General features: G+C 36.9%; 1 protein-coding gene across 13 annotated transcripts in view; it reads left to right on the forward strand.

Moving 5' to 3' along the window:
• PRUNE2 (prune homolog 2 with BCH domain) overlaps positions 1-27,812 on the forward strand; it is a 137,498-nt gene that overhangs the window by 105,900 nt on the left and 3,786 nt on the right. For 3 of the 13 annotated variants that reach the window (XM_032095527.1, XM_032095528.1, XM_032095537.1), the window contains 9 exons: positions 3,641-3,720; positions 4,616-4,816; positions 10,298-10,474; positions 14,700-14,802; positions 18,343-18,474; positions 18,631-18,717; positions 22,003-22,101; positions 23,936-23,971; positions 26,609-26,671. In XM_032095527.1, coding sequence (XP_031951418.1) covers positions 3,641-3,720; positions 4,616-4,816; positions 10,298-10,474; positions 14,700-14,802; positions 18,343-18,474; positions 18,631-18,717; positions 22,003-22,101; positions 23,936-23,971; positions 26,609-26,671 — 978 coding nt within the window. Of the gene's footprint in view, positions 1-3,640; positions 3,721-4,615; positions 4,817-10,297; positions 10,475-14,699; positions 14,803-18,342; positions 18,475-18,630; positions 18,718-22,002; positions 22,102-22,800; positions 23,759-23,935; positions 23,972-24,496; positions 24,536-26,007; positions 26,056-26,608; positions 26,672-27,812 lie in introns of those variants that run through there. The other 10 variants (XM_032095529.1, XM_032095539.1, XM_032095538.1 and 7 more) reach the window with 9 other exon arrangements.

A 27,812-nucleotide genomic window follows, 5' to 3' on the forward strand; every position in this document is an offset into this window, starting at 1 on the left:
ATTACTAGGGTTCCTGCTGAGGTCTGTTGAGAGCTTCTGCACAGCCAGAAATTACTCTGCAAAGTGCTGAGCTGCTCAGCATAACATGCTCTCAAAATCCACCAGATAATATGAAGATGTGTCTGCAGAAAACAATCTTCATCCATATCCTCCTTATTCTCTTACTGATAGCAAGTTCTGAAGCCGTATGTTGGGGCATAATGTCACAGACATTTAAGTATGGTTTTAAATATGATTTTAAATATTGCCAAATAATTTATGACTGAAAAATATTAACTATGGCTTATAAAAATTAAGAACTTCCACTGAACTTAAGGTATGTATGTCTGGCAAGGAATCTTTAATGTCTTGGGGTAAAGCCCGACGGATTTGGAAAAATAAGACTAGCTCCCAAGTCAGACTCTCTCTTATCCAAAAAGCCTGTTGACTGTTTTTGACAGTACATAAGAACCTGACACAATTTAAAAAAAAAAGAAAAAGGAAACCTAATCTCCGCTAAAAATCTTCTGAAAGGCAGTAGCATTTTATGTGATTGAAGATACAATGGAGAACCTTGTGTCGGCAATGTTTTTGGTAACTGGACTTCTTAAATGCCTGCTCTGACCCACAGCTTTTAGGACCAGAGACTCTTACTTTCCAATTAAATTACCCAATATGAGCAATAAAGATTTTTGACATTAAAAACACTGTGTCAACAAAACAAAATTAGAAATTCTCAGACAAATTCTGATGCTGTTTACCTGTAATCCATAAGTGAGGGATATTTTTTGCATATACTGCTTGTAGCTGAATTTCATAATAAATTCAAACAAGCATATGAAACACATGTATCTTTTAATACTTAGAAATGTACTGTTCTTCACAACTATGACATAAAATTCTGGTTTAACTTAGCTGCAGTGGTCCCAGTGAAAGCAGAAAAAAATACTTCAAATTTTTGTTGTGAAAGTGTAAGAGACTCCAGAGAAAACAGCAATACCAGCTCAAGTACACATGTGTTGAAAAAAAAAAAAGAAAAAAGAAGATGCCACAGGGAGAAAAACAGTCTTGAGGTAACCCTAGAAATGTCATGATTTAGGGTAATTCTGTCCCAGTCATTGCAAAAATGTTACACAACTTTTAATTTGTGAATGAATTACTTGTGGGAAGTCGCTTTTTTCAGGTTATAATTGTCACTGTTTCTGTAGACACAGAGTATATAAAACTCAGTAACTGTCTTTTCATACAGAGGAAAAGATGATCTTCATTCTTAAACTTCTTTGTTGTTTCATGCAGAGAATAGCGTCTCTTTTTAATACAGAAGGCCGGAAATGTCACTATCCTGCCATATCTTACTCTTCATACAACTTTGAATATTTCCTTTTGGATAATTTCCACCAGTAGTTTCCAAAGGTTGTGCAGTAAGGAATTGCCATTTGGTCAGATAAAGCTCTAAGAAATGTTCCAAATTAATGGTTTGTATGACGGTACCAAAACCCTATTTTTTCCAGCCAAAATATAAACCCTTGAGTAACCATAAGTCATCATCTGACTAGTCCTGAGCTGCTTTAATCAAAGAACTCTTCATAGTTTTATTTTTTGAAAGGTTAATAAAGCCCCACATAAACTCCTAATAGGAATTTAAAATGGGCTAGAAAAGTTCATCCTCTCCCCAAATCCTTTCCACTATGGTTATTTGCCTTGGCCAGGTGTTACTTACAGAACTTCTTTAGAATTCAGATTTCTCTTTAGTTAGTTCAGATGAATGAATTAGACTTCATTACACGTATTTTACTATGGTTTGTATAAACACAAAAAAAAAAAAAAAAAAAGAAAAAAGCCAAATACTCTAATGATTTATTTACATTTTCTTTGTAAATTGTGGCAGTATTCAGTACTTCTGAATAGAGATAATTGTACATTATCTGTACAATAATGGGGGGAAAAGGAAATGGTACCTTACAGGCAATTTGTGCCTTCATTATATTCATGAGCAGGATACTTTGATCAAATTTCTTCACTATTCTGTTGGGTATCCTAAGAGAAAAAGTGTTTCAAGCCTTCTTTGACACTAATTAAACATATTCAAGAACTGATATGTTTTCTAAAAATCATGAAGCTGTTCATCTCTGTATTTATGAAAGACGTACTATACAGTAAGTGGGGATAAAATCAAAATTAGTAAAATCAGTTTTTATTGAGAGACAAGGCTTGGTTGTAAGTTGAGCAGCACAAACATGTTTGACCATAGCTTTAAATTGTCTGTGTTCTCTGTGGTCTCATGGAAAAGTGGGAGTTCACTAGTTTGCCTGTCTGTATTGGGAATTCAATCTCTTGGGGCTTGAGGTAAAGATCTTTTTCAGCTTAAGGCACAGTGAAGCCTTTGGCAGCCCTACATATGCACATTTATATATAATTTATATGAAATTAATGAGAAATCACAGAAACTATACTCTTACTTTGATACAGTGATTGACCAATGGGTCCTGTCTGGACACAGTCAAATAGTGAGGGTAGTCCTCCTCATTGGGAACGTGAGGGCAGGAAGAAACTGCAAGAGCAATAAGCCACACCTATTTGGATCTGAATCATTTAAATCATTCAAAACATAGCTAGTTGATGCTGTTTCAGGGAAAAGTATCAGCTTTGATCTCATCACTGTTCTGTTGGTCAAAGTGTAAGAATGGTCTATTCTTCAGCTTTTGTGGGGACAAAAAAATGAAAACAGATATTTTGGAACAGTAATGCAAAATAAAAAGCTACAATTATGTTGATAAAGTAAATGAAGCTCTCCTGAAGTCACACATTTTCCATGCAGATAGTTTGTAAGCTGTCAAGTGTCCTGAAAATGTAAAATGATGTTTCCTATTTGCAGTTGAACCATCCTTCCGGCAAGTATTTTGTAAAATATTTAAATAACAAGTAGACATGAAAACAGTTCAAGTCAACTTACTTTAAATGTTTAACTACCTTTGTTGCTATTTTCACCACTTAGTGCCTTTTCTTTGTCTTATGCGTGTATGTGTGTATGTATATATGTATGTATGTTAAATGTTATTTCTTAGTATCTTCCTAAAAATGGAATCTAGGATATTTTTAACAATTTAGTCTTTGAAAATCTGTGATGTAGTTTTGGTTATCACTTTTGTACTTTCTGAACTTTTTCAGTGGGACACATTACCTGCATCAGTATTACTGGTTTGGGTCAGAATTGCTCTAAGATACAAATGATGCCAAAAAAGGGAAAGCCTACTCATTTTTTGCTACACAGTAACCATATATACAGTCATGAATATACTGTGTTACAAAGAGTAGCTGAATCTCCTTGCAGTGATGTGTCCAGCTTGCTGGATAACTGAAGACCAACTTCATTTGTATAAAATGAGAAACACTGCTGTTTGCCAACCTCTTACTATTCAGTGCTGTGTCTTGGTACAAATAAAAGTGGGTATGTGTGTCCTTTAGTCTCCAAGAGCTCTACAAAAGCGTCCATAAGTTAGGGGTAAGAGCAGCGCAGTGCAATTACAACAGCAGGGTTCGTTTCTCACATCAGTTTTGTAATCAGATTTCTGAACTGGCTATGCTGGAGGCAGTTTCAGTTCTGTATAAGATAATGAGCTGCACATCTCTTTAAGATCTCACTTTGTGTTTTATCTCTCAGGTTGGTACAAGAGGATGTGGGAATGGACATCCCCTTAGCTGAGGGTGTACTAAGCCCCAGTTCAACAGAGATGAGACCTGGTGAGAGAAGCTCTTGCTCGTTTTCTTAATTATATCTTATTCCTGTGGCATATAATTATGCAGTGAGAATGATGTTTCTGTGCTGATAAAGAATCAGTTCAGTGTTAAAAAGAAAAAAGCATTAAGTTTGCTTTATTTAGTCAGCTTTCTCCTTCACTTGAGAAATAATAATTATAGTGTGACATTTTCTCTTGGGCATTGTTACCACTTGTTTAGTCCTTCTAAAGGTTTAATAGTCTGTATTATTTATTTTCTGATTGACTACTGTCTAAGTGAACTAAGTTAGACAAAACAACTTGAAATGTACCATACAAGGCAGAGGCAAGGAGCAAAGATGTATCTTTCGTCTTGTTGAGTACTACTTCTATTTAAGACTGATTAAGAGACTCAGAGACTTCTTTATTTGTTATTGTATTGAGAAAGATATTATATAGCTAAAGCTAAAGACATAAGTATTTGCAAATCAACACTGACTGCATAAGAAAATAAATATTTACAATGGCTTTTGACTCATACAAATTTTCTCAGGACTTGGCAACGTCTTGATTCATAATTCAAATGATTTGTATTTGCCCTTTAAATTCTTAAACATCATGGGTCAGAGCATGTTCAAAACCTGTTTTTTGTCTGATGATGGCGAAAGAGTGAATCTGGTTTTAGCATAATTTAAGAGCTCTGCGCTACATTTGCCGCTCCTGTAGATTCTTGTTTAATTTCATTAAACATTATTGTTAATCTTTGTGTTTTGTGTTAGATGGTCTTAAATGTCATGCTGTTACTAGAATTGATCTGTCCCAGTGTGTTGAAAGGTAGTTTTTGAGTACCTGGAAGATTAATTGTATGTAGAATAGATAAAGTTCTTTTTCTCTTCTTTTTTTTTTTTCCTTTTATTCAGAACCTCCCAATTCTCTTGATCTTAATGGTTCCCAACCCAGAAGGATAAAGCTCACTGCTCCAAACATCAATCTCTCATTGGACCAGAGTGAAGGGTCTGTACTTTCTGATGATAATTTGGATACACCCGATGAAATAGACATTAATGTAGATGACCTTGACACTCCTGATGAAGCAGACTCTTTTGAATACACTGGACAAGGTAATATTCTAGACTGTAAATGTAGAGTTCATCTCTGTTTCTTTTTTTACGACTCACATGCTCAGTTTCATGTCTTTCAGGTTATCAGTATGGTTAAAGCGTTTGAGAGTTAATGCTAGGCATCCAGGTATTTTTACTGTCTGCTATTTTTTAACCTTTAATATTCCTCCTGTGTAAAGTATTACCCTTCTATTTATTCAGAGTGCAGAAAGAAATAGTACAGCTGAATTAATAAAGTAAGAGCAGCTACCTAGGGAGAATCAGGTTCAAAGTCCTGTCTTTGTCCATTGCCATAGGACTTGTCCAAAAACAATTGTTCAAGAAGCAGAAAGCAGCTGCCTGTTGCTGTAGAGAATGCTATAGCTAACTGCAGCTTCTTGCAGCTCTGGCCGGCTCTAGGTGGCAGTTACATTGGTCATATTTAGGAATATAACTTTGTGCAAAATATATTGGCTGCACCAAACATCTATAAATGAGGTAGACACAATGTGCTGAGAGGTCTTTTGTTAGGAAGAAAAGGTCTGCTTTTTATTCCCATGATTGGAAAGCTGAGATATGGAAGGTGTGTGCATGGCATGATAAGCCAGCTCAGGTGGTGGAACAACAGAATTCCTCGTTCCACTAATTTAAATGTCCTTTCTCAGCAGGGGTAGCTATACAGCATAGATGCACCCTGAAGTGTGCAATGGATACCTCACTTTTCCTTCACATATTAATGATTTTCTCTCATAGACATATGATGTAAAGGTTTTACTCAGTTTACTTAGTTCCATGATGTACAAAATATGGTGTTTCCTATTCCTTGCTAGTACCTTATAAAAAGTAAAACATATAAGAACTGTAATCACTGATGTAAATACGAACAGATCATAAGCTATTGGAGAGGAAAATAAGTGTGAACATTCTACAACCGAGAGCAGAAAGAAACTTCAAAAATGGATCAGTATTAAAAATGCCCTAGGGTATATCACCGTGTCCCGCAGCTATAGGGAGGAGGAGAAGATCCAGCAGGCAGGAATCGTGCAGTGAGATTGATTTATTTAATTATTTTACAAACTCTTTTATAGACTTTTTTCTTCATAGTCTAATTGGACAAGGATCAGCCACCCCTTGGGGTGATTGGCTAAAATCCTAAAACAGCCATTGTCAAAATATTTTTCTACTGTACTATAAACAAGACTTTGGTGCAGGTGTTTCATTGTTTACAGAACTCTGCTACTATCTTTTGTGAGAGAAAAATCTCTCACAGACTTAGAAAATAGCAAGAAAACCCTTTCTAGCAGCATTTTTGTATCCACAGATCAGTTTAAACTGAATTTTCCCATGCATTTACTTTCCCTAATGCTGGTGAGGTTGCTGGAGCATACAAGAACAGTTGCATCATTTTAAGTGGTATTGCCAAAGAGGCATTACTGTGTACTCAATCATGCATGAGGGTCTCTAATGTTACTTCTCATTAAGAGGCTGATTTCCTTATGGGTAGATGCAGAGTGTGGTGATGAGTTGCTTGATGGTTAGAAGATTTTATAGCAAAGGTTGAAACTAACATGCACACACATGGGATCACATGCTTAGACTGTTGTGACTACCATGTGAGAGAAAAAGTCTCTGTCTGCAGTAGAACAGATTTTGCCTTTAAGTCCTCAAGTAATTAAATTCAACTCCAGCGATTTTGGTAGCAGTTTCATTGATGGCAGGCATTTCCTCCCACTGGTTTTCTGCTGCTTTCTAAATGTGGTGATTTGTTCAGTTCTTAAAGTTGGACCAATTTCCCCAGACTCCTAAGTGAAGAGCTCAAGGTCCCTCTGGTTTTGGTGACATTTATGCAGTTTCATAGTTAAGTTTTTAGATACTTAATAATAAAAATGTCTTCCACTGAGATGAGCCATGAAAAGAGTAGAAAAGACAAAAAAAAATTCAACATATTATCAAAATAAGCCAGCAATAAAAGAAGTTGGCTATATGTAATGTTAATCTGATAGCTAAGATTATAGTCATAAGAACTAGTTCAGAATGTCTTGTTTGCATGTTAAATAACCTTTGTTATCTTTGTACTCCTGTACTCTACTGTTAGCTGTTAAGCATTCGATGTTACCAGCAATCTCCCACAGTTCAGTGTTTCTAACTGCTGCCAAACCCAGGAAAGTAAATACTGAGAAAATATAGCTGCTGAGACCAGAGAGAACAGTGATTTTTTTCGTGATCAGACTGTGGATGGTCCCTTTGAACTACAAAAGGCAGCTGAGAAAAGCAAAACTGTTACCATGGTTCAGGGGTCCACCTCATCACTGACAAATGTCTCCATATTACAAGAAATACTGAAAACCATTTGCTCAAAAGAATGGTGATGAAGAATCATCACAACTACAATATGCATGAAAATAGATGAGAGCAGAAATACTAAAGTACTTGTCTTAAACTAGCACCTGGCTTGTTTAGAGATTGGTTGATCATCAGTTTCACAGGATGGGGGTTGTTTGTCACTAATACCATACATTCCAACATTCTCTTTCAGAAGCCATGCTAGTTTCTGAAATGAGCTTTTTATGATTATTGCTTTAGATGACATAAAAATTGCATTTCTGAAAACCATATATGAGTATCAGAGAAGGCCTGCTCTCAAATCAGCACTATTTTATAAAGTAAGACTGTTTATTGTTTTTTCTGAAGGTACTTATTTCCTTTCTAAATTGCACACTGGTGCATCTTTCTCTGCAAAATCAGCACTCTAGGCAATAAGGGAGAGCTACTTCATCAGCAAGAGGCAATCTAGTACCATTTCTATTAAAAAATAGGTCATGCATCCAATTTCAATATTGTAAGTTTTACCAAACCCCAAATACAATTTCAGCATTGGTCTGCCAGGTGCCTAGCCCAGCCTCTTTTCATTAAGCTTTGTTCTGCCAGCTATGCTTTTCTGCTTCAGTCATGTTCTTTCCACTTTATGAGGAATCAACTGATCAGACACTCTTCCTAGGCTGTGCTTATAATCCCATCTGTCAATTCTAAAAGTACCTGCATGATAGTGTCCTGTGGGGACCCTATATCCTTACAGGAATGGGCTGCCCTGCAACGGCCTATCAGAGTTTGCATAGCTTGACTGTACGCATGTAATTTTCATATTGCTACCAACAGCACCTTTGCAAAACCGACAACATACAAAATTGCATTAAGATACCTAGGTTTGGAGGTAGTGGGGTTATGCATTTTTTTAAGCTTATTCCCAGTGTCATGGAATATGTGGTATTTCAAAGCTGAATGCTATTGTTAGACATCACGAGCATTATGCCCTGAGAAAGGCATGAATATATTCTTCATTTCCTCAGTATACAATCTGCTGAGCAGCAACTGTAAAACCAATTTGAAATACTATACTTGAAAAAAACCCAGCTTTTGTCAGACTGTCCTTTTTTCCATTCTTAGATCTCCTCAAATGCAGTTTATTTGGAGTTCCTAAGGAAAAAAGGCTTACTTGGTCACATTATATGTGCACATGTATGTATTTCTTGCTTTTCCATCCCTTTTTCCACCATTAATACAACTTTATTCGAATATCTTTTTAACTCATTGGCTGGTTAGACAGTGAGGTAAGAAGTGAAATATTCCTCTTTTCTTTAAAGGTCCCATCAGGCAGGAAGTAGGTAAAGCAGAGAATTGTTTGTAGACTCAGCTTTTGTTGCACATAAGAGAATCTACTCAGAGAGGGGCACCTTCTGGCAGTATAATTCCCTAATGGTACTTTGTATTAGGGACAGAAAATACAAGACAGGCAGCAGTAAGAAATTCAGACTTCGTTGGTCCTAGTGTAGCAATGAATATGTGCTCAACCTATAATTTTTAGAAGCTTTTTTTGTGTGCTTAGAGAAAGTTGCTGTTTCTAACAGATTTGGTGAAATTATTGATAGGATTTAATGGAGGAGTCAGTTTAACAAATTATTAGTTAGTACATGTATGTATATGTGCCTGTAGCTTCTATGTAGATATCTGTGGTATATATACAGTATAATATCATATTCCTGATTTAATAGATAATTTATTTAATTCTTATGATAAACTAGTATGTTTTAAGGATGATTTACTTTGATTTGTGAATAGTTCAAGAAGCAGCATTTACCAAAGAGGCACATCTGTAGATAACCCAGTACACAGAAGGTTTTGTGGGCACCTATGAAACATTGTGTTTTTTACTTCTTTCCAGTTGAAATTGCTTCTTTTAGTTTATTCTTAATTCTCATAGATCTCTTTAGTATTTTCAGATAGGATGCCTGCAGCTTTTTACATACACGTGTATGTCATTATGTATCTTACTGTATCTTTTTACTGTTACCTCACTTACTGACTTGCAATTCAAATTCTGCTCTTACGGCTGCAGAGCCAGAATAATGCTTTAAAAAGAGCAGTTTACTTCAAATATGTGTCATGCGTAAAATTTACAGGATCTTTACTCTGAAGGTAAATTAATAATATGCACACAGAAGCACAAAGCAAAGGTGCTTCAGCAAGAATAGTACAAGAGAGGGAATTTTTTTTCCCATGGAAAACCCACTACGTTTTAAGAATAACTAGAGGGGGATGTTAAATAATTCCAGCTGTGGACATGACTATTCATCTCACTTTCTCTGTAAACAGCTGTTAAATTTGAAAAATTGGAATGCATTTAAATTTATTGTTAAGAGCAATCTCATCAATGTGCAATGAAAATGTAGATTTTATTAATGACTTCACAGGTTTTTTTGAAACTGAGAGTATTCGGCAGAGAGACTTTATGGTTACTTGTCAGCCATACAGTTAATTTTTTGTGGTCATTTTGTTTGCAGACTCCATGTCCACGTTCTGTCTAGTGTGCTCATAGAACAGGTCAGGGTGCCTGGCTGCTCTGTACTTCACAGGAGGAGAGAGCTGGTATTTAACCTCAGACAGTCCTAGGGGGAGTTACCGGGGGCGGGGGGGGTATAACTACTGTGTTTGTATGAGGTGTCAGCATTACTGAATCAGATGAAGATGAGTGTTCTTCATATTTGCTGATAGTGGATGTAAAGAGATGGAAGACAAACTGCAAAAAAGTTGAGAAGCTATAGCTTTCTGGTAGTTCCTTTCTAGGCAGGAAGTATTGCTATGTTCACATTTATTTTGGGGGGTTTTAGCATAGTTCTCATACCTTCAACACAGATTTCAGAAGGCCTACCATGCAGTAACTCTAGTGAGCAGCTGCTCAATTTTACCAACTGGATGCAAAAATCCCGTGGTGGTATTCTGCATAGTGATAATTGCTGCTGTTCTTTTTATGTTCACAATGAGGAAATGTCTTAAGAAAATGGAAACTTCTTATTTACTGACTGTCAGATGATCACATTCTGCTCTTACTTATACTAGTACTGTAAAAATCCAGTTAATTTCAGTCATCCATCTCAAATATATGTAAAAGCAAAAATATTTAGATCTTTAACAGGAAGAGCTAATATATACAGTTTTACTTTTCAGAAGAGCAGACTGCTGCTAAGGATGCTTCCCAGGAGGAGTCTGAATCAATTCCGGAGTACACTGCTGAAGAGGAGCGAGAGGACAACAGGTTATGGAGAACGGTGGTTATTGGAGAACAGGAACAGAGAATTGATATGAGAGTCATTGAACCATACAAAAAGGTCATTTCACATGGAGGTAGGAGAAGGTTTAAGCATTTTTTTAAATTGATGTAAAAAATTTATGCCTTATTGATCATGATTTATTTTTATTTTTGTTCCATTATCATGTGGACAAGGGGAGAGAGAATTTATTTTTCAGCCTTGGCTGAAATCAACGGGGCTTTCAGTTCAATATGGCGATGACTAATACGAATTTTAAATTCAAAGCTATTTTGGAAGCAGTATAGTGGACGTATATGTGTCAGGAACAGTCTGGTCCTGACAACAGTCTGCAGGCTAAAACTGTTTTGAACAAGGAAAAAGGCTTTTGACCTACAGCAAAATAAGATTCTGAAAACTATGTTTGGTGGGTTTTGACAAAACCTTTTGCGAAGTATAATGCTCTGTGATTTGCTGAATGATGTATGTGGTTGCACAGATCTAAACAAGTAGAGTGGCAAAAGAAAGAAGATAGTTTTCCCTGGGGCTTCCATTCATCTGGCTACTTGCCTTATGTTATTTTTCTGCCATTTATAGTTGTCAGCAGCATTTTACTAGGAACTGGTTTATGGGACTTTTTACATAATTTATTAATGATTATTAAATAACATACCAAAGAAAACGTTTAAAGCAGGAAAATGACCCCATGTGCTTGCTATATTTTCTCATTTGCTTCCTAACTTCCTTAGAGAATTTATAGTTTCGGTGTTACTACTACACTTCTGTATATATTAATTCATATGGATAAATATTACTACAGATGTTGAAGGAAGAAAATGAAACAAGGCTTTCTAAGTGCCTTTTCCTTGGTGTCTCAGGTTTGAATTATCTTTGGATGCTATATTTTTGGGGAGCACTCTTTGCTCTCTGTTAAGCAAGGTGTTAGGTTGAGTTGTTTTATTCCTGCAAAAACTGAGGCAGGCAATTTAGCATCCCAGAGGGAAGATCCGTGAGTTTATATCAGGATGCTTTTGTCACAGTGATGTTGATTTGCAGCATCAGTTAAAGATATTAAAATATTGAAGTTAAAATATTTTCAGCATTGAGCCTCTAGCTGGTAAAATTACATAAATAAATTATGGTTAATTTTTACATTTAAAGCAGCTAAATGCTAGCCTACAGGTATTCATGGTGGCCAGCATACAGAAGGTTTAAACAGAATTAATAAAGATGTTTAAGCCTTCAAGCATTTTTCCACTACAGCACTACCATCAAAGATTTATGAATGTGATGACACCTCAGACACAGTTTAGCAAACATACACAGATGGCTTAATTTAGGAAACAAACACAAAATAATTTTGGGGCCTTGCTAATGTTGTTTATTTATATATTTTTGTATGCTGTAAACTATTCAATATGCATTTGCTGTAAAAACTTGTGTATTTCCTACTAGATGTTGATGTATATGTTTATATCAGCTTTTGTGAAAAATTAATGTTTAATGGGAGACTAGGTAATTCAGCTCAACTCTCAGTAAGAAATAATTTGAATTCAAATTTTACATGTCTGACATTTTTTAGATAACTCAAATGTAAGATAAAGAGCATTAAGTTTTCTTTACTTTTGAAACGATGCTTGTCAATAGCATTAGTCATTGTAAAACAAACAGTGTGAGATGTAAGAATAAGTTTCAGCCTGCCAGTGCCTAAACTGGAAATGTTTCCTGATATCTAGAAAATCAAAGTAAGTTAACGACTGGATTAAATTCTGTGTTTATGAAGTGGCAGATTGAAGACAAAGGAACAAAATAATTTTGTTGCATCTATCGTGGAAAACTTTGGACAGCTTGAACAGTTTCTACATTACGGCAGCAAGGCCTATTCCATATGAAATTCCCTTCGGCAATAGTTTAGTGGAGTGTTTAGAGGGCCAGATTTACTTTAATCTCAAAAATAATAATAGGTTCTGACTAAAATTAGTCACTGGAAGTCAAGTCAAGCATCTCTTGATGATTCAGAGGTCTACTGAACATTCCTCCCTGCCAAATGACAGATAACAGCAAGTGCAGAATCTAGGTGGTAGCCACAAAATAGGAAAGAGGAGAGTAGATTTGGCAGTGTAGGTGTGAGATTGTCTTCAACATATGCTGATGAAGAAATTTCTTAGAGATCTTTCTCTTTGCTTAGGCTAACTGAGATTTGGGGCGAATGGATTTTACTGGCTTTTAGTGATGAATTAAAATGCACTTTTCCCTAAGGTGAAGATTCCTTCTCTTCAAGAAGTGTGTGAGGAAAAAATGGCTTAGATTTATCTGTGGATTTTTCTTCTGTTTGTTGTTAGTTAGCATCTGCACATAATCGTTATGCTTTCCATGAACTGCAAACTGTGCTGTGTAATTTAGTGGGCACACCTGCCGTAATGTGCTCTTCCTGCCAAATTCCTATGCAGCTGGACAGGTTGCTTTATGGCAGCATGATATAAAGTCTTCTAAAGTTTTATTAAATTTATGGAAGGAAGGAAATGTCCTCCCTATTTCTGTATTTGTAAACCTGAGGAGGAGAGAAATACTGCTTTTTCCCGTTGTTTAAACCCAGCTGGCAACTAAGCCCCACACAGCCACTCACTCCCACATGGTGAATCAGAAGAGTAAGACTGAGTAAACTCTTGGATTGAGATAAGGACAGTTTAATACGTAAAGCAAAACCTGTGCACACAAGCAAAGCAAAACAAGAAATTCATTCACCACTTCCCAAGGACAGGCTTGTACTCAGCCATCTCCAGGAGACCAGGGCCTTATGACACATAACAGTGACTTGGGAAGATCAAGGCCGTCACTGCAAATGTCCCCTCCTGTTTCCTCCTTCTTCACCTCCTGAGCATGATGCCATATGGTCTGGAATATCTGTGTGGTCAATTGGGGTCGGCTGTCTTGGCAGTGTCCCCTTCGCCTTCCAAGTTCTTGTGCACCCTCTGCCTGCTCTCTGAGTGGTGGGGGGCAGTATGAAAAGCAGAAAAGGCCTTGGTCCTTTGTGAGCACTGCGCAGCAATAACACAAACATCTCTATATTATCAACCATCTGATTTCAATGCAAATCAAAGCCACAGCCCCATACACACCACTGTGAAGAAAATTCTCTTCCAGCCAGAACCAGCACAGTTCCAAATAATCTAGCTGAATAATAATTTGTACTGAAAACAGGACTGGCATACCATGAGCACTTTAGTTAGGCTTGGATATTGCTCTCTAGTATCCAGAAAGCACTGTAAAAGTCTTAAAATCTCCTTGTGGAAAGGTTGTTTAAGTAGTAGTATTATCCTTTAATTTTTGTCAGGAGCATGTTCCTGAGGGGAATTGAAGTTTCTTTCACAAATATTATCGTCTCTCCCTCATTGTCAGTTTTTTCTAGACTTGAAAGGTTTTTGAGTGTTCTCTGAGTATATCTGTCTTCTGTCTCTCTGCATCACTAGTGCTATTTACCTACAATTCCTACAGCATCTTTATAAATTACCTCCAGATTGCATGTATCCTTTAAGCAAAACTTTCAACTGAAACACAGGAGTATTTTTTATTTATTTTTAATGATAAATACAGAAAATCCATAGCAGCTGCAAAGGATTGTGGAGAAGATTAAACAACATTAATCCATCATGAAAAAGAAACATTTTCTTTTGGATTATAAGCAACTGTGCTGGGCCCTGGAATGGTAGTGCTACAGCTTTGAAGATTTACAGCTATCATTAGGCAGTGATGGAGCCCAGAGAATGCCAGTATTGGACAACTAGAGTATCCAAGGTTAAAAAGTAATTTATACTAAACTTGCAACAAAGATCCCTGGGAGCTTTTAAGGGATAGTGGAGTGTAGTCATAATTTTAATGTTCTAAAGCTATTGGAGCTGCACAGGCCAACTGAGATTGGACTGCAAGAGTTTATGAAACATAATTCAAATGACGCAGGACAACAAATGTAGGATATTTTCTTTAGCCCCTTATTCCTCAGTCTGAGTTGAGCATTCAGTATATGATTGCCACAGAGCTGCAACGAATGAGAGGTAGAGGCCTTAGAAGGCTTTTTTGCTATAAAAAGTTTACTAGTGGTTGTGCTGTGTGTGTTTTTTGAGAATTCAGTTTAACTGACTGTCCAACTTCCTTATCACTTCATGATAGTTCATACATTTTCAAACCTTCAGTATGAAGCATTTTGGTATGCTTCAGCAGTAGACATAGTAGCTCTATTACAGGACTTTGAGATTTCTTTTTAAATTTTATCCCGTTAAAAGCCTTTGACAAAGATAAAAATGCGTTTTCGTTTTTTTCCACAGGATACTATGGTGATGGTCTGAATGCTATCATTGTGTTCACGGCATGCTTCTTGCCAGACAGCAGTCGAACTGATTACAACTATGTCATGGAAAATCTTTTCCTGTGAGTGATATGTGAGCAATGTGACAGAGTCTTTTGAGTTAGTACTCATAATTATGCAGAGAGAGGTAACCTGTCTTTCCTTAAGAGGTAATTTTGGTTGTTAGAAGGGGAATGACAAGGAAAATAGCAGTTTTAGATAAACTGCTCAGTGGAGTATTATTTTGGTATCCTTTACCTACTCACCTTCCCAAATTAAGGTATATTTATCAGGACCAAATCTGACTGTTAGTATCTCTGTAAATGTCAAGGAATGCAGTATCTTCAACTTGTTGGGGCTGCAGTCTTTGCACTATTTCACTAGTGATTTCCAGGTCTTGCTGAGAACAGTCAGCAGGGGCTTAGGCTGTTTTTCACTATTTGTTGTTTATTATATATTATCATGATGTGTCACTGAATGTATTTTTAATATCTGATATCTTGGGTTTAGGAGTCGCATGGTCACTTTTTAACACTTGTTTTTTAAAAACAGGATAAATCGCAGTTGCTGACACAAGCAGCTCTAACTATGCTTCCTGATTCCAGCTGCTTCTGATTCAGCTGGAAGTGGCAGGGGCCAGTTGGGCAGGACACAAATTTGGCCACACAACCCCAAATTTTTCACAGGAAAATTATTCCTAATAGCAATTGGGGTGGCAGCCCAAAATTTTGAAGGCAGCTAAAGTGCCTTTAGCTACTTCCACTTACAGCTGTTAAAAGATCAATCATTCCAGTGTTTTCTATGCTGAAACCCAGTAAGTAATTTCTAAAGCCAGCAGGAGCCAGCAGGAGCCAGCTTTTGCCATTTGCAGTTTACAAGGCACTGAGAGCACAGACCCGGGTCTCCTTAATGTTCTAGTCTGTGAAGATGCACTTGTTGGCAGCCAGTGTCTTTAACATTGTGTCTATAGGTGAAAATAAGACTCAGTGTTTTAGTTTCTGGTCAGAATAACTAATACACACAATGCCCAGTAATTTAGAAGAGAAGAAGGAATTACTACAGTGGTTTTAACTTGGTAAGTATGGAATAAAGCTGACTATTACCAGGACTGACATTCAATAGTTGTTCTTTGTCTTCACCCAAGACTCTTGTTCAGATAGAGCTGGTGGTAAATGAACTTTGCAGAGAAAACCTTAAGAGCTTTTTCCACATGGCTTAAGGATATTGCCGAAGTCAATTTTATAGGTCACTTTTTCTGGCTGTGAACTGCAGCTTATTTTAAGGCTTATAGACTGTTTGGGTCTCTCTAAAACAACAAGAAAAGGGAACTAGTTCACCCCATTCTTTCAGTTCTAGATCTCTTCATTGCATGGAAATAGAGGGAGTGCAACAGTTTACTAAATATACAGTAACTGATATATTTAAATATTTGGTAATTCTTTACTGCTGAATTACACAGGGATCTGGAGAGACCTGCAAACTGCTGAATCTCTTTTCTTCTTTTATACAGCGTGTTTCTGATAGTATAGAAGCTACCTCTAGTTTCTGATTAACAACTGTCTTCAATTGCTCCTGAGTTTTGCTGCAGTTGCTTTCCCATCTGAATTCCTTTCACATTTCCTAGTATCTTCTTCCTATTTGTTATACTGACTAATTTTGTAAAATTGTCTTTGAAGAGTTGGGTTTGGGTGAAAATGCTTGAAACAGCTTCTACAGCAGTTTTTGTAGATAATACAGAGCCACATTTAAAAATCTGCTGTTTAATTTGTGGCTGCCTAAAAGTCAGATTAAAGCCAGTCCACAGATTAATTTTTTAAAAAATAATCTCAATTTGAAAAACTACACTTTGAAAACAAAACCAACACTGCCTTCAGAGTGAGTCAGTTGTTTTGGTCAATGAGAAAATTTCTGTCCATCTTTTCAAATAATGAAGAAATTGCCATTATTACCAAAGAATAATAAATTACTAGATAGGTAAGGTTTGGAAGGGAGCTCAGCATCCTTAAAATGGCAAATGAGCTAATTCAACCTACATTACATTGTTGAATGAAAGTATGTGAGATTAGTGAGATCTGACTAAAAAACTAGCAAAGATTCCTTTTTGTCGTAATAGGGCTCCTACTTCTCGTGAGAAACATGCGTGATTTTTCTTACTATAACTGATTATGGGCATAATTCCCTTTGGAGTTAATAAACAGACCTTTCTTCAGACTGTCTTGTTCCATAACTGAAAGACTTTTTAATAAAATAGTGTTTTAATACGTACTTACACACTTCTGTATGTTTCAGTGTTTAAGTGCCTTTAAAGCACTAGATGTTGTGCCCTGTGGGAAGAGCTAATCTCACAACCTGTCAAATAGTATCTTTGTTAAAGTAGCTATTAAATTAACTTTTATGCATCAGAATGCCCATGCAATGCCTTGCTTTCCTATTTCACTGTTAAACATAAGCCTTCACGAATGTCAGGCAAATGCAGGGAATGCACAACTGCAAGGTAAGAAAGAGCAGTGAAATGCATTGAGGGAGTAGTGATTTAGATGGGATTTACCAAATGCATGAAACTAGTCTAGTTAATGGCTGCCTACTTTATGCCCAGATAAAATACCACTCTCTGGTGAGAACTAGATTTCCTACAGTTCTTTTAAAGACATTACATCCTAAGGAATTTAAGGGTCAGATTAGATTGTGAGGCATTCCCATACAACTCTGAAAGGGGCCATTATGCTTTGGGATAGAGGTGCCTTTTGTAGTGGGTGCACTCAGGCATTCAGGTTTTTAAGGTGTGACTTGCGGTTTTTATTCTAGTTTTTACATAGGCATGCCTTGAAGCTAGATAGTAGAGAGAACAGTTTGAACATTCCTGTGATGATCAGATCCCAAATGAGATGGGGACTGCTGAATAAACCATCTGCATAGGTAGTCCCAAACAAGACTTTAAAACTATCCTCTTACTTGAATGAGTAGTGTGCTCATCTAGGTAGGATGAATTTTGCCCCAAGAGCACTGTCTGATAATGAGTGTTGGGAGTGTTTTGCTCACAAAATGAAGTCATGTCCTGGAGTGCTCTGTCCCATCAGAAGTCAGGTTGATGGACAAGTTTTCTTAGACTTGAGTTTTTTTGTGTTTTGCAGTCACAGACTCGGTAGCAGTAGTGTGAGGATCACTAGAATTACAAACAAGTATCTTCTGACACCTTTTATTTTTGCATTGAACAAACCTGATGATTAGAATAGTGAGCAGAAGTTTCTCAAGAGTTAAGTACAGAAGCTGGTAGGACTTCACGTGATGCTGCCATGTTCTCCCTTGCAAAGTCTCCTGATTTCAATACTTCTAAGGAAAAGCAAATTCACCAGTGATATTTGAAAACTCACTGTGAAACTCTTGTTTTTGTAAGGAAACCACATACTTTTGAAGACATAGGTAAGACTGTGGTTTTCTAGTTATGTATCCACAGGTACCATGGTGATCAATGCTAAATGTTTGCTTTTGTTTAAAGGAAAAGAAAAGCCTGTGTTGTCATGAAGTGTTTAGTCTGCCTTCATTTATTCCTAGTAGCCTGATTTAGTTCGGGCTTAAGCAGATAATGTGCAGTATATGCTCACTGGCATCTGTACTTTTATCAGATATGTAATCAGTACCTTAGAGCTGATGGTAGCTGAAGACTATATGATTGTCTACTTGAATGGAGCAACACCAAGAAGAAGAATGCCTGGATTGGGTTGGATGAAAAAATGTTATCAGATGATTGATCGGCGGTAAGTAATATATTCCTGTCTGATCCGCAGCTGTTATTTTAAACACTGTCCATTTCTGTAACTCACCTGTATGCCAGGGTTTACTGTATGAGATCTTTCTTTATCTTTTGTGGTTTTTTTCTGTTTTTCTGAGAATTTTTTTTTTTTTTTACTTAGATTACGGAAGAATTTGAAATCATTTATAATTGTTCATCCATCGTGGTTTATCAGGACAATTCTGGCTGTGACACGACCTTTTATAAGGTATATAATAAATGCCAGTGATTTTCTATGTCCCTAAGAGTACATATGCACCCTAAATCATCAAACATGGCTGTTAATCTTTCACTGAATAGTACTCATTTTATAGCTCATGTTGGGATTTTGGAAGTTGAATTTCACCTTCCTAAGGTGAATAGGGGAAAAAAAATATATGAGTATCTAGTTGCAAATGTCATAGACATGGTTTTGTAAACCTGTATGTGTATGTAAAACTGGAAATACAGTTTCATGAAATAGTCTTTATTTGGAACCCAGATAAAAGGCATATGGAAAAGGGGACTGCATGTAAGATAATCACCTTATTTTAAAGATCCTGGCTACAGAACAAGATTAAGCTACAGTTCTGGGTTTTTAAAATATCATTGCTGCTCATAATTCATACAAGAGGACTGCCTGCCCCCTGAGGTTTTTGAATGCATTTGGTTTCAAAAAAGGTTTAATGCTGTCAAAAATAATGCTTTGATTAGTAAGACAATCAAAAAAAAAGGTTACCAACTTTAAAGACTTCACACTTACTGTAGAGGGAAGTATGCAGTTCAAATCCTGAGATCAGAGAGAGCAGACTGGAAGGTGTGAAAAAGAGTTGCTTCAGGCAGGAAAAGAATCATCATCTACAGAAGCCACGCAGCAAATGACATATGTCATGAGAGATCTCAGGGAGTTCTGCTCACAGACTGCAGGTGAAGACACTGGAGATGTCTTGTCACAGGGTGCTCTGTCCTGACAGGGTGACACTGGGATCGGGAAACATGTGAGATGTCCCATTGCTGCCAAAGTGCAACAGGCAGAGTGTCATAATGGAGCTCCTTTCTAGATGTGGTATCTTTAAGACCAAGTTGAAAGTAACAATTCAAAATACCCTAGTAGCAGGGAAACAATACTTGGAATTATCAACAGTAGTTATGAGGATTCCCTGAGTTGCATTTTGATATCTGAGATATTTCTGTTGCCATCTTATTTACTCCCAGAAATGAGAGTTTGTTTTTTTCTTTTAAAGTCATGTCTGTTTCAATTCATTAGTCATTTATTCAAAATGACCATACTAAGCAGCAGTGATTAGAGGTTTTTCATTACCAAACAGGAGAAAATATTCACTCTAAATAGTTTGACAAAGCAGATTAGCAGTACTTAACTTGACACACTAGAGACCATCTCAGCCAAGTAGACTGAGTCTTGGTGCAAGAAGAAAGTGAAGTGCAAATATAAGCTGAAAAAAGGTGGGCAGGGCACATGACTAGTGTGACTTTTGTGGAGGATGACATGAGATATTTGGACCCTTACCAAGGACAGAAGAACATTATGAGTCCCGTCCCAGCTAAGATGTGGGACTGAACAGCAGAAATCAAAAACCTGAAAGACAACAAAATTTTAAGGGGCAGTCAAGTCACTGAGGGCAGGCTATCCTCAATTCTACCTCTACTCTATTCTACCTCAAAAACTGGCAAGAAAATTCAGTGGAGTGTGGGACCCATCTTGACTGACAAACTATTGTCTGAATACACAGAATGAAAAGAACTAGAGGTAACAGAGATAGATCTTGGATACTCTTTTAGGACCCTTATAGATACTCCAAAAATTATTTGAGTTGTGTTAGGTAAGAAATTAGATTTCTAATAAAGCAAGGGTCTGTGAAACATACTTGGCTTGTGATGAAAGTATTTAAATGGTGGAAAGTTACCATTATTGGCAGCATGCTTTCCCTAAAGTCTGAAAGAAACTGTATCTGGCATGCCCATACACTGACTCCCACATGAAGGAATTACTTAGAAATCAGTCACTGTAGTGGAATTAGTGGACCCAGAAGAATCCTTAGGAGGAAAAATTAGCCTTTGAAAGATTTATTTAATCCCTTCCCACCATCTTTAGAAGCTTATGATTGACTTGCAGCTTGCCAAGTTATTTTAGGTGGCAGTTCTGATGCTACAGACTATGATTAACATTTTGGATAAAATGCTAAGAATCTGTGTATTACCAAGCTTTGACTGAATAACTGTGAGTGATTCTTGCATCTAAAATGTGGCCATTGTCTGATCCAGTGTGTGTGTGCCTAGTGATGCTAATCTGGTACAAATTACAGTGAATGAGCTTAAACAACTGTTCACAGCACCTTTATGCATTCTGTTCCAGTTGTCTCAATTTATCTTATGGGGAAGATACGTATGTTGAGGGGAGGGCCAGTAACCTTCTGCTCAGAGCTCTTTCAGAAGCTTCCTATTGTCTGTCTGCATGTCAGCAGCAGGTCAGCAGTAAATAGACAGAACATGTTCTGTTTTTCAAGACCTAAACTTAACATATATGGTCAATGTGAGCTTGCCACTACTACTGATGTTACAAGATGATCTAAATACAACTAGAGCTAAATTTGAAAATTGGCTTTATGAGCCAAATGAGAAAGATAGATTTATCATAACCTCACACTTACCAAATAGCTTAGGTTAGACAAGTAAATAGCCTTATGTTTTAAGTGTGTTTTCTGAACAATTTAGCCTTAATTCCAAATGATCATTTTTCAAGTGCAATAAATGAATGATATAGCACAGCAGGAATAAACAAGATATTTCCTCATAAAAACAGACCCTGCAGTAAGAATAGACACAATCAGATCTATGCTCTTCTGAACAAATGATGAAATTCAGTTTTATTGTGTTTGATTGAGAATTGGTGTAAAATAGAAATGCTAAGTCATCACAATCACTTGATAACCATCATGATGATTATATCCATGTAAGTAATGCTTCCCATCTCTTTTTACATGTAAGTAGTCTGTAAGGAATTTGATTGTTTTCCAAATTTTTATACATCTCCTTCCAACTGTCCATTGCATTCATATTCACTCAAGTTCAGATGGGAATGCCCAGGTACCTTGCCTTCTAAGATGTTACAGCTGCCTCATACATCAGCAAAGTTGAGTCATTTATGGCCCACGAGTTATGTCAGGGATTAATACCTTCAGGCTCTGTGTGAAAGTCCTGGTTCTTTCCCAGAGGGAAGTTTTCAGACTGAGCCATTAAGTAAGAGAGGATTGGCATGATAAAAAGCGCTATCCCACCTCACAGGATTTCCCTCTTACCAGCCTTTTTCAACTGTGGTAGGAGGATTTTTTGAGTCATTAATCATTAACAGTCCAGTCTCTCAGTCTGTAATTGAAATATGAATATCCAAATGCTTAATTATTTAACATATTTAATACATTTCTTCATTTGGTTTTAGTATGTCATAAAAGAGTGGGGGCAAAGTTATTTTAATACCTTTTTTTCTGTGTTTCAGCTCTAAGTTCAGCAGTAAGATACAGTACATCAACACGTTGGCAGAGCTTCGGGAGATGATTCCAATGGAGTATGTGCATATACCAGATAGTATTGTCAAGTAAGTGATGTACACTAAGCATGTACTTGTTCTAATGGAAACTATTTCCACAAACTAGTAGTAGTGTTACAGACTGTAAGAAAAACAGAAAGCACTTTCCTGATGTTCTTAAAAATTATCATGTGTTGTTCCACAAACATTTCACTGTCAAACTCAGAAGCAGGAGACCACTGTGTAAGAGAAACACAACACACAATAAATATTTACTTCTAGGGGAGTGGGAAAATAGTTTGGCCTTTCCTGAGGTATCATCTATGCCATATTTTTTCATAACTTCTACTACTATTTAAGTGAAAGTGTTTTCAAGTTTTATTCATGCAGGGCTTTGAACAGAAACATTAATTAAAAGATAGCCTGTTCAATACAAGACCAGTGAAATTCCATAGGTTTACTGTTCCTTACCTTGTCAATTTTCATGGTTAAATCCACAACCACTGAAAGACAGTTTCTCTGTTCCTGTGGCTTATGTGAAGAAGTTTTGTAAATGCAGGCATTTCTAAAGGAAAATATCTGTTAAAAATTTGTAGGAAGTTGATTGGCATTGCTCACCTCAACTGACATTTTTTCAGACCGGAAAACAACAAAATGAAATGGTATACCAGGACTGAAAACACAACTGAAAAAAACCATGGTCTTCATGTAGTCATTATCAAAAAGATGTACAGTTCAGGATTTTTTTTTTTTAATTGTTCTCTTTAGCAAATGTCCCAGGTATTGAACAGCCTGTTCTAGAAGGTAGTTCGGTGAGTAGATACATAAGTATGATTGTATTTTCATTATGATTGGTCAGTGACAGCTTTTGAAGTTGTCACAGATCTCTTCGACCCAGGCAGGAGTTTTCACACCTGTTTCACAGCAGTAGTAAGGCAATTTCCTTTGTCAGGCTAGTGGTGTAATTCCAGGGAGCAAGTGGGAAGCTCAGTTCTGGCAATGGCAGTCATGAAAACAGTATATTACAGTTGTGAAATCAGAGGTCATAGAGACTTTCACTCAATTTCATTTGCTGCTGTAACTTCTGTAGAGATGGAATGTTGCTAAGAATGTGGAGCAGAGGCCATTGGTCAGCTGACAAAGAGATGTCCATAATGTTTTAACATCCCTAACAAATTATCTTTTGATTCCTGTAAACATTTTGGTTTCTTATAGTTCCCTTTGTTAGAAACCTGACCATGATACAGAGAGTTTCTATCTGTTTCCTTGCTGTGTTTTACCGTTACACCATGGCAGTACACACATCTGTGTTATGCACATTTTTTTCTTCCCTGTAGAATTAAAAATGTTCAAGAAGTCCATTCACCTCTCCGACCAAAGGTGAAATGATCACGGCACTAGTAGCAAAGTAGTCAAAACTTCAAGAGTTTTAAGGCAATGCCTATTTCATGTCATCAGCAGCCAGATGAGAGATTATGAGTTTGCTGAAAAAAGACAGAACTGGAAAGATGACAGTTGTGCCCATCTGTGGCAAGCATTTCAAGATGTTGTGATAACCAGATTTAGAGGCTGTGTGCATTCAAGGCATTTGTGAGGGGCTATTCCTGTACCATAGGGAGAAGAGCAGTGTTCAGCTCATAGCTTCACTTCTGGTGCAAATTGAGAGAGATTCCTGCAGAAAAATACAGTTAATCTTTTGGCTTCGTAATTTCTCCATTGCCAAGAACAAACATACCACCTATGGTCAAGAAAAATCCCACCTTTAGAAAGTACATAGTGTTATGCCAGAATTTGGGTTGTGTCGTTTTTTGGTAGTTTTTAGTGAAGTGGGATACAATATGCTTGTTGTACCATATGAACTTTTACATCTTTTCTCTTCCTTCATCCACTCATATCTTGTAAGGTATGATGAAGAGAAGTGTATTAAGAGAAGAATGAGGTAAAACTTGCTTTCTAGCCCAGTGCTGCTGCTCATAATGGAGTGAATCTGTGTGACAGCCTTTCACCTGCAGGCGACCTCAACAGCTGAATGAGAGAGGACTTGCAATGATGTGGAACCTTACTTTCCCCTTCAAGCTGTTGAGATCAGCCTCCCTTGCGAATAAAACTCACTGAACTGTAAATGTCCTTGACTTGGCCCAGGCTGCAGCTAGTTTAACATTATCTGATAGAGCAACTGAATGCTTTCAGCTCTGTCCACTGGGCATGCCTCAGACCCCTGCTGCTTCTCTGTCTCTGCCTCCAAATGAGCTAAAGAAGGAGTTACAGATTTAAGGTGGGTTGAGCACAGGGATAAATGGTATCATACTGAAGTGAAGATCTTTAGGGTTAGCTCTAAATTATACTGGGTGCCTATTTTAAAAGCATGTACTGCATTTGTTCTTTGCTCTGCTATTGCTCTGCTTCACTCTTATGCTCTGCTTGCTTCTCTGTTTCTTCATATCAATAACTTTTACTCATGCAGACTGGATGAAGAGCTGAGGGAAGCTTCAGAAACAGCTAAGTAAGATAGCTTTCAGCTGGATGCTGGCATTATATTGTTTCACAGGAATAGCTTGAATGCAGTAGTAAATTGTGTTTGGTACAACAGTCAGCTTGTAGTATCAATTGCTGTGTCAGTTGCCCCATTTGTGAATTGACTTCCCCTCTCACTGCTTTTGTACTGCTGGGTCTCAGTAATAAATAATCATACCTTTACACTATAAAACATTTTTGCTGGTTTTTGATGATTGTTTCTGCAGTCATGAGAATGACTGAAGTCACATACTCCATTAAAATGGATCATTAAACATTTTCTACCCTTCACCTTTTATGTCAGATGATTCATACAGTTTTTAAGAGGTAGTTCTTTCTACGATTTTTTTTTTTTACAGTTTACTAAATTAGGGTTAGCTAATATGCCTCATTCTCAGTCAAGGTAGATACCTTAACCATAGATTCTTTTGTCTTTCCAGTGTTGGCTGGATAGGCCAGGGAAATAATACTTGATAATAATATTATACTGTCTATGGTTACTTAATAAATCAGTGGCAGGTGATGATCAGATGCTTTAAACTGATAACTCTGTGCTTTGACTTGAGTATATTGACGCAGTATGGTGTAGAGAACCAAAGAAATCCTTAAGTACACAATTCTTGACTCACTGAGCAGAGCTTTAGAAAGTGTCCAGTGCACTTTCCTCATGTGGGTATTGTACAAAAAATTCCTGAGTAGGAGTCTGTGTCTGTTGGTTCTAGTTTAACATTCTCCCTTGCAGTTTTTGTAACCAAAGATTTTGAGTTTTGAAATTTCTTTTCATCTTACAGCTTCTTCTTTTTCCAAAACTTTTTCCAAAAGTTCCTTCTTTTGCAGTACACATTTTCCTTCAGTTCTTCTGAGGTTAGTTTCTAAAACAACCACAGAGAAATATCTAAAATACTGGCCACTGCTTTTTGATTCTAGTAGTTAAGACTGCCTCAGAAGCAATAAATCCACATAAGTAGTTACCTGATACCACCTGACTATTTTGTTAGACAAAAAGGCCTACCCAGCCTTGAAATGTAACTACTATCCCTTCTATTCAAACATTTTCAAATGCACTGTATATGTGACAATGAAAACTCAGTGCAAGAAAGCTGCTTCCTTTTTACTCCATTTAAAATATTAGAGGCTGCAGTGTAACAAGTGAAAGGGGAACAAAATATTCATATGAGGCATCACTGGTTATTGTTATTGTTGGATGTATGAGGTCTCTGTAGTGCATTTCCCTTCTCCATATTAAAGAAATAGCTTAAATTTTTTTTTCTCAAACTAATGTGTGTTGTGGGCACTAAGATCCCTACATTCCTAACAACAACAACATTTCTGTGTTTGTGCTGTCAAAGATACTCACTACAGTTGATTATTACATCCCCAAATTTTATGTCGTATTTTAAAAGAGAAAGAAATAAATAAACACAGAAAAAAATGTTTACTCATCTTTTTCCTTGTATCCAGAACTAGCTGCCTCTCAAATGATCCAGAAATGGCTTCAGTGGAGCAGGAGTAAGAATTTATGCCTAATACTGTCATTACATTTTAACATTATTTTACAATCATGCTGCTAGGAACTGAGGCTGGGTAGACTCCTTAAAGCTTTTTTGAGACCTAAATACTTTTATGGTAATATTCAGGAACAACATATACAGGCAGAAAAAGCATTGAAGCTTTAGTATCTTTATATTTTATATAATTTATGTATGTGTTATATACTGAAGATTTGTTATATTTGTGTTGCACTGTGAAGTGTGTTTGAAGTGTCCTTAACCATTTCCAAGCAGAGAGAGATACAGTTGTTAGCCTGAGAATATTCAGGTTAAGGTATGTTAAAAACAGATAGAAAAAGTGCATCATGATCACAGTAAAGATGGTCCCATGCGTTATCCTCAATTTTAAACTTGTTGTTCTCATTCAAAGATTAAAAAGTCTTACATTTTACTTTGATTTCTGGGCCATACTCTTGACATGTGCCGTCTCTTTGCTTTTCTGCTTCTCAGCTTCTTCCATAATTATTTTCCTGATTAAATCTCAAGCGTCTTTACGTCTTTTCCTTTCAAAGGCAGCCAAAGAAGCAGCCTCTCTCTCCGTCCAAATGCCAGGAACTGGCTGCCCACAAACCCAGGTGAAAGAGATGCACCCCTCCTTCTGTGGCCAGGTCCTTTGTTTTTCTTAAGCACCCAGTAATTTGTCCCCCTGGCAACATGTATGGGGAAAATTCTTTAAGAGAAAAAGAAAACAGGAGGAGAACTAAAACCCCAACAACCCATCTGAAGGGTGTGTAGAAAAACGCTGTTGTCTTGATGCCTTGGGTTTTAACTTTCATATTTTTCAAATCCTGTACTGCCTAGTGTGTGACTCTGAAGTTTCTTGTAGCCTGTTAGCTGCTGTTCTCTCATGCTAGGTAGATATAACAAACCCTCTCCAGGCCTGTTCTACAAGGACACTCAGACTGTCCTAGGCCCAAAAAGTATAAACCAAAAGCCTCTAAAAGCGGGGGCAAGCTTGGGGAAGCTACATCATTAACTGAAGCTTTAATTGGAGAATTAACCCTGGTATGCAAATGAACCAAACTTATAAAAGTGTGAAGAACTTGTGACCTATCGCCCATCTTGGGGTCCATCTTGGCAGTAGCGTCTGGACTCCCCAGGGTCTATCTTTGAAGGCCCTTCAAATAAATACCTACCTTTATTCCCTTATTTCTATGTTTTTTAGGTGGCCACTTCAGGCATCAGTCTCACACTGGAATATTGTACAGAAATATCATACAGTAAACCTGAATCCTCAGCAAAAGATTCCATTAGTAACATGAGTATTAATAAATAATTAGAAGTATATGTAGCAAAAAGTTGCATAAATAATTTGGAGCTTTGGTTTTTACTTTTTAAAATATAAAACAGTACTCTAATAAGCTATCACACTGTCATACCTCATATAGAGGTTAGAATCATAAAGGTAAAATCCTGATTCCTGAACCGGTTGACATTATACCTCATTATACATCTTTTTCTTTCCTCAGACACTGTTTTATTCTATAATGAGTCAATATGAGAACTGGTTTTCAAAGTATAAGAACAAAAAATGACAAGTAAAGACTTTGCTAATGATTTTGACCTTTTGTGGCTTGAGCAACTTTCCTGTTTTTCTCAAAAGATAAGCTGGGCAGCAAAAGGCAATACGAGAAAAGAATTTGCATTTATCTTAAATAAATATAGTTAAAGCCAAATAATGGTAATTCATGGCATTTATTTTCCCTGCATAAGTAT

The sequence above is a fragment of the Corvus moneduloides genome, chromosome Z (genome assembly GCF_009650955.1).
Source record: "Corvus moneduloides isolate bCorMon1 chromosome Z, bCorMon1.pri, whole genome shotgun sequence".
Taxonomy (NCBI): Eukaryota; Metazoa; Chordata; class Aves; order Passeriformes; family Corvidae; genus Corvus; species Corvus moneduloides.